Source organism: Euleptes europaea, chromosome 9 (genome assembly GCF_029931775.1).
Source record: "Euleptes europaea isolate rEulEur1 chromosome 9, rEulEur1.hap1, whole genome shotgun sequence".
Taxonomy (NCBI): Eukaryota; Metazoa; Chordata; class Lepidosauria; order Squamata; family Sphaerodactylidae; genus Euleptes; species Euleptes europaea.
Window position 1 is genome coordinate 49,132,407 of NC_079320.1, and position 19,243 is coordinate 49,151,649.

The 19,243-nt window shown below is 41.2% G+C and overlaps 1 protein-coding gene across 2 annotated transcripts in view; it reads right to left on the minus strand.

The window, feature by feature from the left end:
* FSTL5 (follistatin like 5) overlaps nt 1-19,243 on the minus strand; it is a 383,938-nt gene that overhangs the window by 67,767 nt on the left and 296,928 nt on the right. For both annotated transcript variants that reach the window (XM_056855358.1, XM_056855357.1), the window contains exons 7-9: nt 13,697-13,817; nt 4,876-5,037; nt 618-752 (exon numbers count right to left, since the gene is read on the minus strand). In XM_056855358.1, the coding sequence (XP_056711336.1) occupies nt 618-752; nt 4,876-5,037; nt 13,697-13,817 (418 nt within the window). The remainder of the gene's footprint in view (nt 1-617; nt 753-4,875; nt 5,038-13,696; nt 13,818-19,243) is intronic.

Below are 19,243 nucleotides of genomic sequence, written 5' to 3' on the forward strand. Positions count from 1 at the left end.
ACCTGGACTAGGATTGAAATCCCATCAAATAGCCTAACTGAACCTGCAACAAATCTCTTATCTACAGTTTGGTTTGCCCTGACTTGGATAGTCCAGGCTAGCCTGATCTTATCAGATCACAGAAGCTAAGCAGGGAAGATCCTGACAAGTATTTGGATGGGAGACCTCCAAGGAATACCAGGGTTGTGATGTGGAGGCAGGCAATGGCAAACCATCTCTGGATCTCTTGCCTTGAAAACCCCATCAGGGGTCACCATGTCAGATGTGACTTGACGGCAAACAACAAAACAAAAACAGATGGGTTATAACTATGTGTTTAAGACTGTGTTTTAACTCAGACTGAATATTCTCCCTCCCTCCCCCCATGTAAACTCACACACAAAGCTATAATTTCTTTTTGCCAGTCCAACTTTTTAGAGGCTGTTATTCATTGTAAGCAACTGCAAATATGCCAAACTGATTCTTACACAGAATATTCTGGGAGACCAACATGGCCATTTTCCCTGCCATATGAAGTTGGAATGCAAAACATTCTCCCCAAGTAACAGGTTGATAAAATGCTTCTTATACATTGATTTCTTCTTTAGCTGTGAGATGACATAAGAAATGCTACATACGGGTCTTTCGAGCAGAATCCTCCACAAAGAGTGAAGAGATGTCTTCATCCACTCCTGCTTCATTCTTCGCAATGCAGGTGTAAGCCCCTGTATCTTCATAACGCACATTGCTAATGTGAACTTCACTGCCATTTGCTGCTCACAGAAAAAGAAAGCAATACATGAGTGACTATGTTAGTTTTGTTCTTGTGCTTTCAAGATTACACATGTAAGCATCTGATTTAACCCACCAATTTAAACTGTTTAGCCTTTCTGGCAGTGTGTACTAGAGCATACCAAACTTGTCCAAAGATATTTGGTAGCTGGTGGGATGTGTCATTTTTTTTCTGGTCTTATGATTTTTATAGCAAAAAAAAAAAAAAAATTCTGCTTCATTGCCAACATAAGCATCACACAACAGCCCAACTAATACATTTCTGATCTCAGACACAAGTATGCATGCATGGGGAGTGTTCTTTTGTGATACAATATATGAGAAGGCTGTTAAGGAAATAGTTAGAGGTCTGAAGTCTATAAAATTAGCAACTGAAACTTGCTGAGCAGAACCTTCCCCCTCCAGCCCTATGATCCACCCCACAAAATGTTGTTCTAAGGGTCCACAGACCCTCATTAATAGGATAAGGGGCAAACTAAGGATCTGCAGTGGGAGAAATAAGTGGAAATCACCCCTTTCCTTGATAGATACAAGACAATGTAGTTTTTGAAGAACAGGAAATTACCATTTGCACTCTGAGTGGGCACCAATGGTTTTCTAAAACTATCACAAAACAAAACAGTAATTGTACAGTACAGTACATATTGATATATTCTTCCTCCTTCCAATATGGTATTCTAAAGTGAAAGAACTTGTCCTACACTTCATTTCCCTTTCCTTCTTAATTTCAAAAGGGTTGGTTAGGGGATGTTTTTTGTTGTTGTTTGTTTTTTGAAGTTTAGCATTTCTGTTGTGTTCTTTGTGGTTGGTGGAGTTATTGTGTTGTGCTCCTGTTTGTTTGAGTTGAGCCATTTAATTGAGATTCTTGTAAGGTTTTAAATAGAGGCTACTTTTAATAAGGGTATGTTACAAACTGGTTAAAAAAGCTCAAATTATATTTCAGCATAGGCCTTGTGTTCATCCCTAATTAGGTCAGTGCTTGGCAATTAAAAAGAGACAAGTTAGTCACATAGTGATTAGCATAGATTAACTGTAAAAAAATTAGTTGAAACCAGGCAGTTTTAGAAAAAATCGTGCTTTAGGCTGTCCTATAGTTTTGTTTTTCAGAAGGGAGCTCCTGAATTCTTGAAACGGAATAGAGTGCTCATTCCAGAAGAGCAAGGAAAAGTTTAATACAGTTCATTTAAACTTTTTAAAAAAGTTTTCCAATTCCATTTCAAGGATAGTTTCAATTAAACCTTTGTCAATTTGATTGGCAGAATCTCTCCCATCCCTAATGCAGTTCCAAATCTACCTGCACTGAAATGCCTTGACTGAACCCTAGTAGCTGTGAAGCACAGGGCGATGTTGGAGGTGGTGTTCACTCAGTCATCAGCCACCCCAAACCAAAATTGCATGCTGAAAATAATACAGCTGCACCACAACTGTTCTTCCTCTTGTTGAAGATGAAAAGGATAGAGTAGGATAGAGATCTGTGTGTCAAACAGAAATCAGCAGAACCCAGAGGAGCACCATAAATAATGAAGCTAATCTGAATGTGTAATACTTCTTTGCAGGGGTGGGAGGTGGGAAGAGGAGAACTAGTGATGAAGGGCAGCTGCAGCACCTAAGGCTCCTCCTCTGAGGCAGTGATGGTGTGCAGACTAATGAGAGAGGAGGATCAGGCTGCACTCAATACCCCCTCCCTCTCACTTTCTCAGACCTTCGTTGGGGAAGTGATGGTATGTATGTTTACCACTGGATTACCCCTGGTTCTGCTGGGTTTGCAAAAGTGCCCTCCCTCCACGTTTAAGATTGTTGTACTGGGCTTCTGTGGATTGTCCTTGGTTCTAAAAAAACAAAACCCCGTTGGAATCCTCTGGTCTGACATTGGTTCTGTTGCGGTTGCACTGCCACAGTGACCCTGGGTTCTTCTGGGCTTCTGAGAATTGGTTCTTTTGGACTTGGAAAAGTGCCCCTCCTGTGCTTAAGATTGTTGTGCTGGGCTTCTGTGGATTGCCTTTGGTCTTAAAAAAAACCTGCTGGGATACTCCGGTTTGACATTGGTTCTGTTGGGCTTGCACTACCACTCTGGCCCTGAGCTCTGCTGGGCTTCTCTATTGGTTCTGCTGGGCTTGCAAATGTATCCCCTTGCTTGAATTTGTTCTGCTAGGATTCTCTGGTTTGACATTAGTTCTGTTGGGCTTGTGTTGGTTCTTGTGATGAGAGGCATTGGCCTGTTGTTGCTGCAGGCATACCTCTTTGCTTTTGCCCTTGAGAAAAAGGCTGTGTTTTCCCCCATTGGAAACAATGAAGGATGGATGGGGACACCTTCTTTGGGGACCCATAGAATTGGACCCCCTGACCCAATTTTCTTGAAACGTAGTGTTCTTCTATGGACAAGCACCAGCAGCTCTGCAGCAAATTTAATGCCTCTAACTTAAAAACAAAACAAAACAGCCCCCCTTTCCCCATTGGCTATCATGGAGCTGAATAATTTCAGCTTCCCAAATAAAACATGAATCCAAATACCATACTGGTATTGAATTTGGATTGCCCTGACCTGGATGGCCCAGGCTAGCCTGATCTCGTCAGATCTCAGAAGCTAAGCAGAAACAACCCTGGTTAGTATTTGGATGGGAGACCACCAAGGAATACCAGGGTTGCTGTGTAGAGGAAGGCACTGGCAAACCACCTCTGTTAGTCTCTTGCCATGAAAACCCCCCAAAGGGGTTGCCATATGTCGGCTGCGACTTGACAGCACTTTACACACACACATTGGAATTTGGGGATATCAGGAATACTGACATTTTCCAGCTTCAATATACCCGAATCTGGAAAAAAATGATTTTGTTTATGCACACTGCCAGTATCATTAGAAATCTGCAGATCCCAAAGTCTATTTATCAAATGTTTTCTGGTCCTCAGACAACTGCAAAACCATTATAATGGCCAGACTCCAATGCCCTGGAAATTCAGGTGCACCTTCTTCTCTAACAGCTCACTAAGGATAGTTAAGACTGTAGCCTTCAATTTGCTCTTGCTGCTAGGAAATTATCTCCTAGGAGTGGTGAAGTTCCCAAAAATTATTAAGTGGGCTAAATTAACAATTAAATGCGAGGATGTTTTCATTGGTAAGATCGGCCAGGAAAGACCCTCCTGTTGTTTACAGTTTAAGTTATATGCACTTCTAAATAAATGACGATGTTTGAAGCCACAATATAGTGGATCTCATCAGTTTGCTATCATGACACTCATTTTACACACACATAAACAAAGAATGTAGGCTGCAGTCCATGCCTTGCATGTTAAAATGAGCATGCAAACACTTGCACAGCACGAGGAAGAAAAGTAAAGACCTAATCAAATTATGCCAGCCTCCAGGGGCCTGGAGTTGTCCTTGGATTACAACTGAACTCCAGATTAAAATGATCAATTGACCTTCCCTAGGTGCTGACCCCAAATCTCCAGGAATTTCTTGAAAGCAGAGTTTACATCCCTAGAACTAAATAAACTACAGTTTAGGATCTCAGATTATAAGAAGCCTCTAAATACCAAAACATTACTAAAAATTCCTAAATTACCATTTTTACGGTAATGATATAGGGCCTCTTAAATTTGACATAGCTTAGGGCCTCACCATGTCTGAATCTAGCCCTAGGCCAAATAGCGACAGCAGCCACACCTTGAGGAATTGCTACCAAAGTACCACAAATAAGAAATAATTTAGTTGCCTCTTTGTACGCAAAAGCTCTATTATTGTCTGTCACCATATACCATTTTAAGATAATCCAGTTTTTACTTTTTTAAATGTAAGATTCCAATATGGAGTCAATTCCTAAGAAGGTATTTGTGCACACAGTATGCTAAGGGGAACTAGAAAGAATTATGGCCAGAAAAACAAGCAAAATAATTATATCACAATTACTTTGTAGAACCCAACACTGCCAGCTTTACTTCCATGGTGGTGGAGATAACACATCACACTTGTTGCTTAAGGCTCTGCCTGAAGGCATGATAAATAAATTATACCAGTTTAAAAGTTCACATTGCTCTCTGAAGTCTTCGTAGTGCAGATAAAAAGACATACCATGCCTTTAAAAATTATAAAATATGTTTCTTTACCTTGAAGAGTTAACTGTTTGGACAACTTTGGAGTAATATCAATTCCATTCTTCAACCAGCCAAGCTGTGGGTTGGGAATACCTTCAGCATGGCATCGAAGGCTAGCAGTAACACCAGGCTCTCTGGCTTGGCTTTCTGGAAAGACTCTTATGACCGGTGGAACTGAAGAGACAAAAGCATCATAAATCAACTGGAATGCAAATTGTTAAAAATATGAATGCATTTCAAAATCATCAGTGCAAGCAACCAAAGAGCCATACATAATGGCACAACAAAAGAGCAATGTTATATTTTACCTGTTTGTTTATTGGCATATGACCTTTAGCTCTGAAATACAATTTATGGAACACAACAATGTTATGGGAAGGGTGGGCATGTGCATTTGTTGATGGGTTGTTTGCCCGGCCCTTCAGCCCAAGGTGCTACAGGCACTTCACAAACATAATGTATAAGCACTGTACATCAAGATCAATAAAAGAATACTCTACAATCAAAGACTGGAAAAAAGCATGTAACCTTTTCATTCCAGAAGGTAAGATTTCTCCATGCCTCCAAGACATTTGTAAACAACTGGGAATTACACAGATGTCAGAAACTCAAGAAGGAGGAAGAAATGCAGTTCCTGCCTGGGGTGGGGAAATCCTCATCACTGCTGAAAATATTTTACTACCCAAGTAGTGCAAACTGAGGCATTGTTCCTTTTCCTGTGTGATCCTTTGGAGTCATTAAACTATGCAGAACTGATCCTATCATCATTTTTTTAACATTTCAAGCTGGACACACTCAAGATGGATTCTCCTAATCAGGTGGTTCCCATAATAGTTGCAGCTAGCAGGGGAAACCTGTTCCAGCTATTGTCTTTCAGTTATTAAGTTGTTTCACACTACCCCACCCATCTTTATTACATCATTCTACCCACCTCCATTTTTCCACAACAATCCTGGGAGGAAGGCCAGGCTGAGAGTTTGTGATGGACTGAAGGTGACCCAGCAGGGCTTGTAACCCAGGTTGCCCAGAATCTCAGTCCACCACTCTATCCACTCATAAAATCTCCATCGCTCTATCCACTATACCTACCACATTAGTTCTCATAAAATGCAATACTAAATAAAAGTGTACTTTTTAAAAGTTCCAAATTATTGTTAGTGGGGTTTCAGTTATGAAATAAAAACGTTCCAGAAAGGTTGCTCCTTGGAGACAGGGGACCCTCAGGAACCACATGGGGGAGCAAAGCAGCAGTCTGCACTTGCAGGGGGAACTGGCAAAAATCACCTCCTTCTGGCAGTAAAAGTGCCTGTGGCAGCATAAGACAACCCTTTGATCTCAGTCATAATAAAGTGGCAAATAACAAGCTTTGTTACTCTTCCTCCATGACATGTTTCATCTATAACCAGCCAGATGTAGGAGAGCAGATAGTACAAAGTTTAAAACTGCAAAATTAGTAATAAAAAGAACACTGGTATCTTCTTTTGCTTGGAAGGCTATGAAAGAGACTTTGTAGACACTATTATTATCTATCTAGACACTATCTAGACACTAGACACTGTCTGTCTGTCTGTCTGTCTGTCTATCTAATTACTATAGAGGTTAACAGAGCCCTGTTTTATTCATCCCTACATTAGGCACTTGTTGAGGATCAGGAGGTTTATATCCCCAGATTTCTATCCAAGTGCTTCTGCTATGTTTGGTCAAATTAATTGAGCTCTATAGAGTTTCACACTGGATTTAACTCAGTGAAAATAAGGAAATGTTAGTCTTCTGCTGGTTTTATAGGTGATTTTCCAGCAACATTGTACAGCGCTTTTGTACAGCTAAATTAAAACCGGGAGAATCAAAATCAATGCATAATTAGCAAGGGGGGGAAATATTTCCTGGGTGACTGGCAATCAGAGGTTTCATTTAGTCATTTACAACTGTACTGTTACATCATCTGGGATTTATACAGTAAAACAAAGCTGTTGTGTGATGTAATTGTAAAATGTATCTCTGCATTAGCAGTAAAACCCTCTAATTAAATCCCTTTAATTAAAATGGGTTGCTTACTCCCATCTCTTTAGATTATTCACTCCCACTGTATCCCAATTAATTAAATTTTAATACTTGGATCATCTGATGTTGTGCACACTTTTCATACAGAAAAAAAGATATAATGAAAGAACACAACTGATATTTTAGGGCTGCATGCAAGCATTAAAGTAAAATGCAGCTACCTTAAATGCTACAGCTCATAATTTCAGTGGATGATTCAGTTCTCTTGTGCACAGAAATATACCTCTGCAGCTCTGTGCAGATATGCAAAACTCTGCCCTCGTGGAATGGGGCCCAGTGATGTGGTAGAGGGGTGGCAGGAGGGAATCTCCCATGCAGAAGAGCAAGTGGAAAAGGGAAGAATGCAGAAGGGATTGAATCAAACTGTAGATATACAATTGTATACCTAGATCTGGTGTAAGTCATTTCTGCTTGTGAAAGAGGTCAATGTTTTTTTTTATTATTATTATTTATTTCCTCATCCTGCAGCAGCTCACAGAGTTCACTGAAATGCAGTCTTGGGAGCAAAGGATCCTCAGGAAAAACATGAGGGAATGAAATGCAGTCTACAGTATTGATTGACTTTATGTATACCCCACATTTATACCCTACTTTTCTTTATATTTCTAAATAAAGATTTCGATTCGGATTTTATTTTCCACTTGCTTGATTTATGGGAACCTCCCCATTCTTATAGTGAGGTGGTACTAGCAAATTCTGGACCTTGGTATACAAGAGACAGTGGTCCCTAATTTATTTTACCTGGAAACACGTCTGTGTGCAATAAACTATGTGTAGGCTAGGAAAGTATCCCACACCTCTTTGTCTATGATGTTATTAAAAGCATCGGTTGCTCCCTGTGACTATTCTTCCATAGACATTCTGTTTCTACACTGTTTTACATAAACTCAACATTCAGAACCTGCCTACAAAAATTTAAAAAAGGATTACATTGATGGAAATTTCCAACTCAATTTATAACTTAGTTCTATTTATGACTTTGAATGTAGTTCCAAGACCATAAAGTTAAGAGTGCAGATTTATACTTTGACCCTAATCACTAGGGTTGGGAGACTTCTGGGAAATGCCTGGGGAGGGGGCAGTATGGAGAGGAGAAGGATGTGGTACCATAGAGTATGTCCTCTGAAGCTGCCATTTCCTCCAGGGTAATTGATCTCCGGCCCTGATCTGGATGGCCAGGGGTAGCCTGATCCTGTCAGATCTCAGAAGCTAAGCATGGTTGGCCTTGGTTAATACTTGGATAGGAGACCACCAAGGAATATCAGGGTTGCTATGCAGATGAAGGGAATGGCAAACCATCTGTGTTAGTCTCTTGCCTTGAAACCCTGCTGGGTTGCCATAAGTCAGCTGTGACTTGACAGCACTTTATACATGCACAACTGATCTCTGTAGGCTGGAGATCAGTTTTAATTCCAAAAGTACTGCTGGCCTCATTTTAGGGTTGCTAACACCACTAATCATAGTTAGAAAGCAGCCTGTCATTCTTTCATTATGCCAGAATCCAGCTCCAGATAAACGCCATTGTTGCCAACTGCCAGTGATGGAACCATCAAAAGGAGAGCAGGAAGAACCCAGGCATTCCCATCCATGGTTGTATTAATCTTGAGCTTCCCTTTACTTACTGATTGCTGTTGATAAGGCAATAAAAGGAAGGGAAGGCAATTCTGGAGAGAACCCCTTCTCACAGTAACATTTTGTATTCACTGTTAATTTTAACTTGCATTAGATTTTGATTCCTGTAAGTTGCTTTAGGGGCCAATTTTGGCTGAAAAGCAGGATTGCTATATAATGGGTTTGTGTAAAGTGCTGTCAAGTTGCAGTGGACTTATGTCAACCACAGCAAGAGGCTTTCAAGACAAGTGAGAAGCAGAGGTGGTTTGTCAGTGTCTTCTTCTACAGAGTCTTCCTAGGTGGTTTTCCTTCCAAATAGTGACCCCGATTAGCTTCCAAGATAAGAACATAAGAAAAGCCATGCTGGATCAGATCAAGGCCCTTCAAGTCCAGCAGTCTGTTCACAAAGTGGCCAAGCAGGTGCCTCCAGGAAGTTAACGAACAAGACAACTGCAGCATTGTCCTGCCTGTGTTCCACAGCGCCTAATATAATAGGCATGCTCCTCTGATCCTGGAGATAATAGGTATGCATCATGACTAGAATCCATTTTTACTAGTAGCCATGAATACCCCTCTTCTCCATGAACATGTCCACTCCCCTCTTAAAGCCTTAAAGTTGGCAGCCATCACCACATCTTGTGGCAGGGAACTCCACAATTTAACTATGCATTGTGTGAAGAAATACTTCCTTTTATCTGTTTTGAATCTCTCACCCTCCAGCTTCAGCAGATGACCCCGTGTTCTAGTATTATGACAGAGGGTGAAAAGCTTCTCCCTTTCCACTCTCTCCAAACCATGCATAATTTTATAGACTTCTGTTGTGTCTCCCCTTAACCGCCTTCTTTCCAGGCTAAACAACCCTAAGCGTTTTAAGCACTCCTCATAGGGCAGTTGCTCTAGCCCCCCAATCATTTTGGTTGCTCTTTTCTGCACCTTCTCAAGCTCTGCAATATCTTTTTTTAGGTGCAGTGACCAGAACTGAACACAGTATTCCAAGTGTGGTCTCACCACAGATTTGTACAAGGCCAGTATGATATCAGCAGTTTTATTCTCTATTCCACGTCTAATTATGGCCAGCATAGAATTTGCCTTTTTTTACAGCAGCTGCTGACAAGATCGATCTATACCATGCCACCTTCCTTCCTGCTATATAATAAATACTAGGAAATAAACCACATTAGGAAAACAAAAACCAAGTCAGCCCTTTAGTGGGCAGATGCAATGGAGCCCCAGTACAAGTGGCTAGGACTGAAGCCCTTTTTGCCACCATTCCCAGCAAGGAAAATACCCTGACCAATTAAATCTAATTGACTTCACTGCAACATTTTTAGAAAAATAAAGGAAACCCACTACACTGGCTCTTTTCTTCTCTCAAGTGACAGCTGCTTTTGCCTGATGTGGGGATGAGAAACATCTAGTAAAGTGTTTATGTTTGGGGTACTGCTCAGCACAATTTAATCAGTAGGCTTAACTGGCTTAAACTTCCTCCTGATTGGAGACTGGCCAAATGTCCAATCTATCCATATAAAGATTTATTGTTAGAGTCCAGCAATGTCTGAAATTAGTTATGGAGAGGGATGGCTGGTGAGGGAACAGAGTTTTCTTTTTGGAAGGATGGGAAGGAGAGCGATGGCTGGAAAGTAGGAAACGTTTTGTCCCATGGGCTGCTTCTGCTGCCAATTCTTATTTACTCCTTAACAGAGCAACAAAACTGGAACATCTATCAAGCATCTGCTGGGCCATAAATTATGGCTGATAGCCATGCACTGCTTGAAGTGAATGAGTCTGGCAGCCATGATTCTATCTATCTAAGCTTTCACAGGACTTCTCCAGCTTATATTCTAGGACAGCAGTCCATCAATGCTCATGATATGCCTCTTCAATCCGCTCATGTTTGTTCAGGTCTTCAGATGTTCACAGGGTTAACATATACATGGGCCCAGAACTGCACCCACTGTTACCACCACCACAGAGCCACATACTAGTATAAATATTTGTATGTAAGTCCTATATATGTGACTAGAGGCTCTTCTTTTTTCATGGTTCCTGGTTTCTTCAAAGAGCCCAGACACACATTTGAGTGTATGCATAAGGCTCTTCCACTAAATGTGCAGACGTTGGAGAGAGCAGAATGGGCAATCCCACTCCGGGAGCTGGTGTGGTGTAGTGGTTAAGAGAGGTGGTTTGGTGCGGTGGAGTCTGATCTGGAGAACCGGGTTTGATTCCCCGCTCTTCCACATGAGCGGCAGAGGCTAATCTGGTGAACTGGATTTGTTTCCCCACTCCTACACACAAAGCCAGCTGGCTGACCTTGAGCAAGTCACAGCGCTCTTAGAGCTCTCTCAGCTTCACCCACCTCACAGGGTGTCTGTTGTGGGGAAGGGAAGGTGATTGTAAGCCGGTTTGAGTCTCCCTTAAGTGGTAGAGAAAGTCGGCATATAAAAACCAACTCTTCTTCTTCTTTACAGTCTTTTTGAAGGAGGAGGAGGAGAGTTGGTTTTTGTATGCCGACTAGGACTGTTGAAAAAAAATTCGGTAAAGTTCGGCTTCGGCAAAATTCGGCCCTTTTAAATTCGGGACGTGATGAAGTCCGAACTCCCCCGCTTCGGATCTGTGAAATTTGGTGCGAGATCCGGAGTTCGGGGAAAAATTCAGCCGGGTCTTTGAAGTGCTGCGCACCGCCTGCCCAGGCAGCGCCCACCACTTCAAAGAGTCGGGAAGGGGGTGGGGGTCTTTAAAGAGCTCCCCGCGCGCCTTCATGGAAGCCCCGTGAAGGCGCGCGGGAGGGGGAACAGATCTGCGCCTTCCAAATCTGTTTAAAGGGCCCGAATTTGCTGAATTTATTCGCGAACACCCCAAACTCGAATTCGGCTCATTTTCCCGTTTTTTTGGAGTTCGGTTCAATTCAAACCGAAAAACTGCTGAATCGGGGGAAATTTGGCTGTTTTTTGGTTCGGGACGAACCGAATCGACAGCCCTAATGCCGACTTTCTCTATCACTTAAGGCAGAATCAAACCGTCTTACAATCACCTTCCCTTTCCCTCCCACAATAGACACCCTGTGAGACAGGTGGGGCTGAGAGAGCTCTTACCTAACTAACTAACCTAAGGTCACCCAGGAGTGGGGAATCGAGCCTGGTTCTCCAGATCAGAATCCACCGCTCCAAACCACCGCTCTTAACCACTACACCACCCTGGTGATTAAGCCATGAACAAAAGGCTGTAATGAAGAGTAATCAACACAAAAAAATCTCTAGAGCTTTATCAGTGAATTTGCAATGCAGTGCATGAGGGATTCTGGGTACAAGTGATTGTTGTGAATGCATTTCAGCAGAGTTAATGCTAATTATTAAAGTAATTTCTGTTTATATTTGTTCATGCAGCACTTTATGATGTAATGTATCCCATATACATACTTGCTGAAATGAATCCAAATGGTTTGGTTCAGAGATAACATGACACCATGGTTTAACTATGGCTAATTTGAGAAACCAGGATTCATCTCAATCACTCAAATTCCGGTTTGCCACAACAAATCATTTAATTTCCTTTCTTTTTGTAGTGTGGGAGGGTGTGGTTAGATGATTGTATCAGGATTAAGCCAGGATGTCTGCATTCAGACAAAACATAAAGCCATAGTTGAGATTAATAAACAAACCTCAAATCCTAGTTTGATGGACCTTAACTAACCACAGTTGGTAGCATGTCCTGCATTCAGAGTCACAGTAACCATAGTTAGTTTAATTAAACCATATTTTCATTTGATGTCTGAATTTATCTATTATGATGATTTGTCCTTAGATTTCTATCCTGCCTTCGCTTCTGTAAGTCAATAAATCCAACCCTGAGGCACAAAAGTATGTGGAGCTTAGTGAAAAAAGAAAACAAGGGAAAACAAAGGAAATTATGCAGTGTTGAAAATGTTCAAAGGATTGAGAAAAGTATGATAAAAATCTCTGCTGAGTTCATTTGAATGAAAGCCCTCACATTATGAAAATGCTTAAAATCTAATTAAACTATTTTCAAAGGACTCTCACATTAGATCTTAAAGATCAACCAAGTCTCATTATCTCATTAACCTTCTTTTGACTCTTCTGTTATACAAGTGTCATTACATTAATTAATCACTTTCCTGGACTATATACTGACTTTCTTTCCTATGTTTAAGAATATAGTGGTTCCAGACATAACCTATTAAATTGCTGCTTCATCAGACCAAAGTATTAAGTTTCAAATTTTAAACCAGTTTAGCTATGACGTATAAATCCTAACAGACTCATCAGTGCATAGTCTGGTTTTGATCAGAGACAAAAAATATTACTGCAGATGTTTTGTAAAATTATGCCATACTGTGTTGTGATATAAACTATACAGAAGTGTACCATGCCAGCATGTTAAACATGTGACACATTTCAGTCCTGAAAGTCTCCATATCCTATGTTGAGTAATTTCCCACCTTTAACTGAGCATAGCCAGAAATGGTGTGGTGAGAAGTCATCAGTACACAGGGGTCCGGCTAGGATTACTTGGTCTCTGTCAACCTAAACCTTGGGACTCATTGGGCAAGGGCTAATCAAGTCATGGGAAGGGCTGCTGTACAAACACAATCCCCATAGGAGACTTCAAAATGGTGGCCAAAACAGGAATTTATTGGTATTCAATGCCAGTAACTGTAGGACAGCATGCTGGATGTACTGGGTTTCTCAATGCTTTTAAGTTCTATTTTTCTTAAAGATGAGGCCAGCTTTGTGTTCAGGAGCAAGCTGTGTTATTTGAAAACCAACAGTTAGAAATTGATTGTTGCAATCTGAACAATAACATGATTAAGTTCAAGGCCATCATTACTATAAATGTCTATTATTCTACAGATAGAATACTAAGAACACACATTGTCTAACAGCATTAAGAGCTCAATGTGCAAAGAAAATATACCAAGTAGTTTTTCTTATTCTTTTTAATACGAATTAACTATTTAGGGTTGCTACACGCTGTGATCAAATCTTATTTTAATGCAATTGTATTTAAAGAAGAGAAAATATTACCAAAAAACTTGTTATCATGCCTATTTTGCTATTCAGTTCTGATAGAGCAATTACAAAACAATCCACTGAATTATACTGACAGACTAGCCCATAACTTGCAGTTACAACACGTTCCTTACCATTCACTTGAAGAATATGAGTCTGGTAGAGTTTATCATAGCCATCTGCATAGCAGCTATAATTTCCCATGTGAGTTGTAGTAATCTTAGTAATGTATAGTGACCCATCATCACCAAAATCCTAAAGGGAAAGAAGAACAAGGTGATCACCATTACTTGGATAATACTAGGCTGCACAAAAAGGATACACACACAAAAAGAAATACTAAGACATTCTAACAGTTTAATCTCTTTGTTAATGTCAAAATACTACAGGACCAATAATATATCTATATGTGAAACCATCCTGGAAATACATCTAGACTATCAGAAGCACAGCTGTAGCTGCCAACCAGCCATTTCTCCACTGGCAAGAATGGTGTTTCCCCTTCTATATACTTGCCAGCTGAGTTCTAGATCTCAAATCAAATCAAATCAAATCAAACCTTTATTGGCTTAGAGAGTTCTATATCTATATCTATCTATCCATGTCCCACCCCTGGATTGGTGGAACCTGGGCTTGGCTCTGTCCCTGGATGGATCCTGCCCCCTGCCAGATTGGTGCCTTCCAATAACTAAATTCAGTCAAGTACAAACATCAGTTTGGACATGACTGAAGTACTATGTATCAGTATGCTGCCTTAGCAAATGAATCAAGTCAGCTGAAGTGATCAAGGGTTCTGCCATTGCTCCCAAACCTTTATAGCCACAGCTTAGCATGCTCAGCAGTATCTAGACCTTGAGGAGGAGGAAGCAGCCTGTATGACTGCTCTTGTCTTCAGGGAGCTGTCTCCTTTCCCTGTTGCAAGTCAAATTTGCTTGCAATGAAGAACAATGGCTAGGAAGACTGGGGTGAGCTTGGTTTACATACACTTTTGGGGAGGGGGTCAGAGGGGAAAAAATTTCAAACTTTTTCTGAGAATTGTCTGAGAAAGCTCACACACACAAAAAAAACCTTTCATGAGGTAAGGCAGGGGAGCACACCCATCACAAGAAATATATAGCACAAATCAAATATATATAATAAAAATATACATATATACTCAAAAAAACCTGAAGCAATGTAATGGACGCGACTCAGTGCTTTTGCTCCAAAAAAACTGAGTAATGTTGCTTTTTCCTTTTATATTTTCCTTAAAATCTTTTTAGGACCTTGCAATGCAGTAAGACTTTTCAGAATCGTCCTGCAGATCTCAAAGCATTGCAACAGGATTCAAAGAAGGGACTGAACTTCTATCTTTTCTCTTCAGCAGCGGAAAGTGTTATGGCAAAAAAAGAAAGCGAAGCCTGGCTTAGCTTGTTTGTGCTGCTCTCTCCTATGTGTCTCTTTTGTTTTTATATCAGCTATTATGTTCACATCCAGACAGTCTGTATCATTATCTACCATGATTTACTTTGGTCATAAAATTTGCTATTGCTGGTTTCCTATACATTTTTTTTAAAAAAATTCTGCTTTTATGGTACAATGCGATAATGCTATTATGCATCAAGTGGGTGTTTCTTTGATAGGTATATTTTCATAAAACTACAGTAAGTTATTTGGAACAACCTGCTCGCTAGTAGCATATGGAGTTCCTCAAAAAGTATATTATGATGTGAGGTAATTTATCTTAAACAATATTTAATGCAGCACTAGTTAGAAATAGAGCCCCATGGCACAGAGGGGTAAGCTGCAGTACTGCAGTCAAAGGCTCTGCTCACGACCTGAGTTCGATCCCAATGGAAGTTGGTTTCAGGTAGCCGGCTCAAGGTTGACTCAGCCTTCTATCCTTCCAAGGTCAATAAAATGAGTACCCAGCTTGCTGGGGGTAAAGTGTAGATGACTGGGAAAGGCAATGGCAAACCACCCAGTAAACAAAGTCTGCCTAGTAAACGTCAGGATGTGACATCACCCCATGGGTCAGGAATGACCTGGTGCTTGCACAGGGGACTACCTTTGTCTTTAGTTAGAAATACAGCACAGAACAGGAAATTAAAGGATACAGGAATACAGCAAAATACATATTTCTGCCTGAATAATTGTGGACTGACTTTGTAACCTGTGAAGAAGTATACCTGAAAAGGTAAATGATGAAAAGTTCCCAAAGTGGTGACATGCACACAACTGTCATGTGGGCAGAGGACAAACACAGTGGAAGAATGTGACCGTTACCATGCACTGGACTAGTGACCAAGGTGCTGTTATTTACTTCATTTATAGTCTGCCATTCTCATCAAAACGCAAGACAGAACACAATGCTATAATGATGCAACGATGCAATACAACTGGATTATAAAATTATAAAACAGTAAGTAGGGGCCTGAGAAGCTCACGGGGTGTGTAAGTGGAATCCCATCCCCCCCCTTGCCAGCCAGGCCAGACATTTGCAACGCAGTTTGCTCACCGGCGGTGCTTCCACCCATCCTCCCTCCTTCCCATCCCCCTTCCCCCCTTGGCTAGTGGTGGGCCAGCCACTTGCCAGCTAAGCACCTCACCCAGCTGAAGTGGTGCTGCTGCTTTCCTGGCACCCTTGTCCACCTCAAGCAGTTGGGGGGGGGGCAGTAGTGGAGGCTCCTCTCCCATGCACCTGTCTCAGGTAGATAATGAAGTCTGTGTCTACCTGAATTCGATGTTTTGCATATGGGTCCTTGGCAAATCCTGTGGCCATATATGGGCACCCAGTGCACTTGGTGAGATGGTCACAAATACATGTTCAGTGGTATAGGGTACAACAAACTTGGAAGAGAAGTACAGGAGGGGGATGCGTTAGGTATTACTGAATTCAGCACTGCCTGCATTACTAATAACGAGGGTTATGCCATGTTTGATAGGAGGACGGGGCCAAGGAGTTGTTGGAGATGTATGCCAAACAACACAGATGGTGGCTCGGCAGCTGGCTCTCTCTCCCTTTTCCCATCTCAAATCCCTTGAATCACCAGCACATTCCTATGGCTAAATAGTAACTGCACAAAAGATAAGGGTGTCCTGAGGACAGAAGGAAAAGGCTTCATTCTTTCCCATGCCACTTTCCCCAGCTGTAATGAACATACAGGAAACATGTGTATTACATCCATGGAGCAAACAGCAGTTCGAGTGTGTGTGTGTATGTGTGTGGGGGGTGAGTTTAGGAAAACAATGCAGTGGAGTAGAGTTAACCCCCTCCCCAGTGCCACAGCCCTGATACCAATGCTAGTTAGCAATAAAAAAGTACTTAAAATCTATTAACAGATCTCCCTGACTGTCAGCTAGTTTGACCCGAAGAGGCTATGCATGATGTGCACAGGGGATTCAGAAGCATGTTTCCATGGACATGCTTAACCTTTGTTAGATATCAGCTAAGTTTATGGATAGGCAACTAATCCAAGAGCATTTGATGCAATGTCAGGGAGGGGTAAAACTGGAACTGGGACTGCGTCTGTTGCTTGTACTGCAACATCCGAGGTAGTTCACACGAAGGGCTCCAGGGCAGGCATCCTTCAGCCCTTCATCTAAACTCCTGTCACCATGTTGACTAAGAGGATCAAGGGACAGGGCTGCACTTAGTGGGCCTGCCCCTTCAGTGAAGCAGAGGCAGTTATTACACAGAAAACTAGATGCTAGGGGAAACACTTGGTTAAATCCCTTTTCCTGGACATCTAGCTTTCTGCATGCATGGAATGTTTTGTTTTGTTTGTAAGGATGCACGTTCATTGATGTGAGCCTGAAGTGTAACAAACCAGGCAAATGTTTACTCTCTTGATGAAAACTATGTCACAACTTGAAGAGATTTCAGCCCTCTTCAGAGGCTTAAAGCCAGTTTCTTGCTTCTGGGAGAATAAAGGATGAACCATGGATGGAAGCCAGGAGCCTTCATTTTATACACATCCTACACACTCTCTCACATACACATAAAATCACCACACATAGAAAATTTTGAAAATTACCCATTTTGCAAACCCATAGGAGAAATTAGGAGAGGTATTTAGAGTTCACAGTGGGCATCTGACAAGAACTGGAAAAAACCTGAATGCCAATATGTGATCAGTAACTAAACCAAATAATTCCTGATCCATTAGCTCAGTTGTGAAGCTCATTTGAGCATTCAGCCTACATACTTGAGTCTTCCAGCTAGACTTTTATAAGAGTCTTCTTTAGGTAGCTGACTCTCATTCTTTATAGTCAATTCATTACACAGAAGGGATATGGAGGATAAAAATCCTACGGAGTAATGCAAGTGCATACCTCTAACTGTAAGAGACAATGTCAGAGTTGGATGTTCAAAGAGCTTTCCAGGATTTTTAACATGCAAGTGAATGCTGTTCTGCAATGCTTGTTCATACGTTACTGCTGTTGCTTTAAAAGCTGCTTTTAGGAATATTTGGGTTGCTTCATTTATCATTGCTTTTAGAAAAAACTCTGCAAATTATTAACGGAAGTTATATAAAAGCGAAACAGAAGTACTCTGTTGTGCAAACAGGGGGAATATGTGTGTGCTCCCAACAGAGGAACATGGAATTTGTGTATTGTCTAGATGTGAAATACATGAGTTGTCCTTTCACATGTTGCCCCAGTAGGACAAAACAACAACAACAAATAAACAATATTTCATGCTTCCTTTTTATGACACCACCTGGCTTATGTTGGTTTTATTTTGTCAAGTAAATCCTCAACCAAATACACAAATCCAGAATAGTTTGGAACCTGCTGGTTCAATACTACAAACTCCATCCCCCTAGGCATCTGAGAAACTACTAGATGAACAAGGAGCTAAATTTTTCAAATTTGAGAAGAAGATTATAATTCTATGAATTTTTTTTATTTTTACGGAATTTACTATCTCCTCTTTTCATGGATTTATACAATTAGATAAGACCAAAAGGATATCATCCATCCTTCATAATGAGACGGGTCCACATACACAGCAGCCCTTACACAGCAAACATGACAGTAGTGTCCAGAGTTCTGCAGTAGCAAGGAAATGTATTGCTAGCCAAATACCTCTGTATTATTTAATCAACGGTGTCAAGCCACTCCTCCAGTGTGGCTTTTATTGTAAAAGGTAAAGGTAGTCCCCTGTGCAAACACGAGTCATTCCTGACCCATGGGTCACATCACAACATTTACTAGGCAGACTGTGTTTGGGGGGGGGTTGCCATTGCCTTCCCCAGTCATCTACACTTTACCCCCAGCATTTTACTGACCTCGGAAGGATGGAAGGCTGAGTCAACCTTGAGCCGGCTACCTGAAACCGACTTCCGTTGGGATCGAATTCAGGTTGTGAGCAGCGCTTGGACTGCAGTACTGCAGCTTACCACTCTGTGCCATGGGGCTCTTTGCTTTTATTGTTACATCTTCCATATAATCATTTGCAACTTTCTACAATGCTAATTTCCTTTAATGTGTTCCAACATAAATTCAACGAAGTCCCAGATTTTCCTTAATGCTCTCTCAGAAATAAGCAACTGCAGATAAACTTTTGCATCCACACATCCAGCAACCACGAAGTTCCTGTATGCTTGAATCATCCTGCTTGCCTGTATCGCTTACTCAGTATACGTATCTTCCTAAGAAATTAAAAGATTTGCCTGAAAGAGATTCTCTTTTCTAGT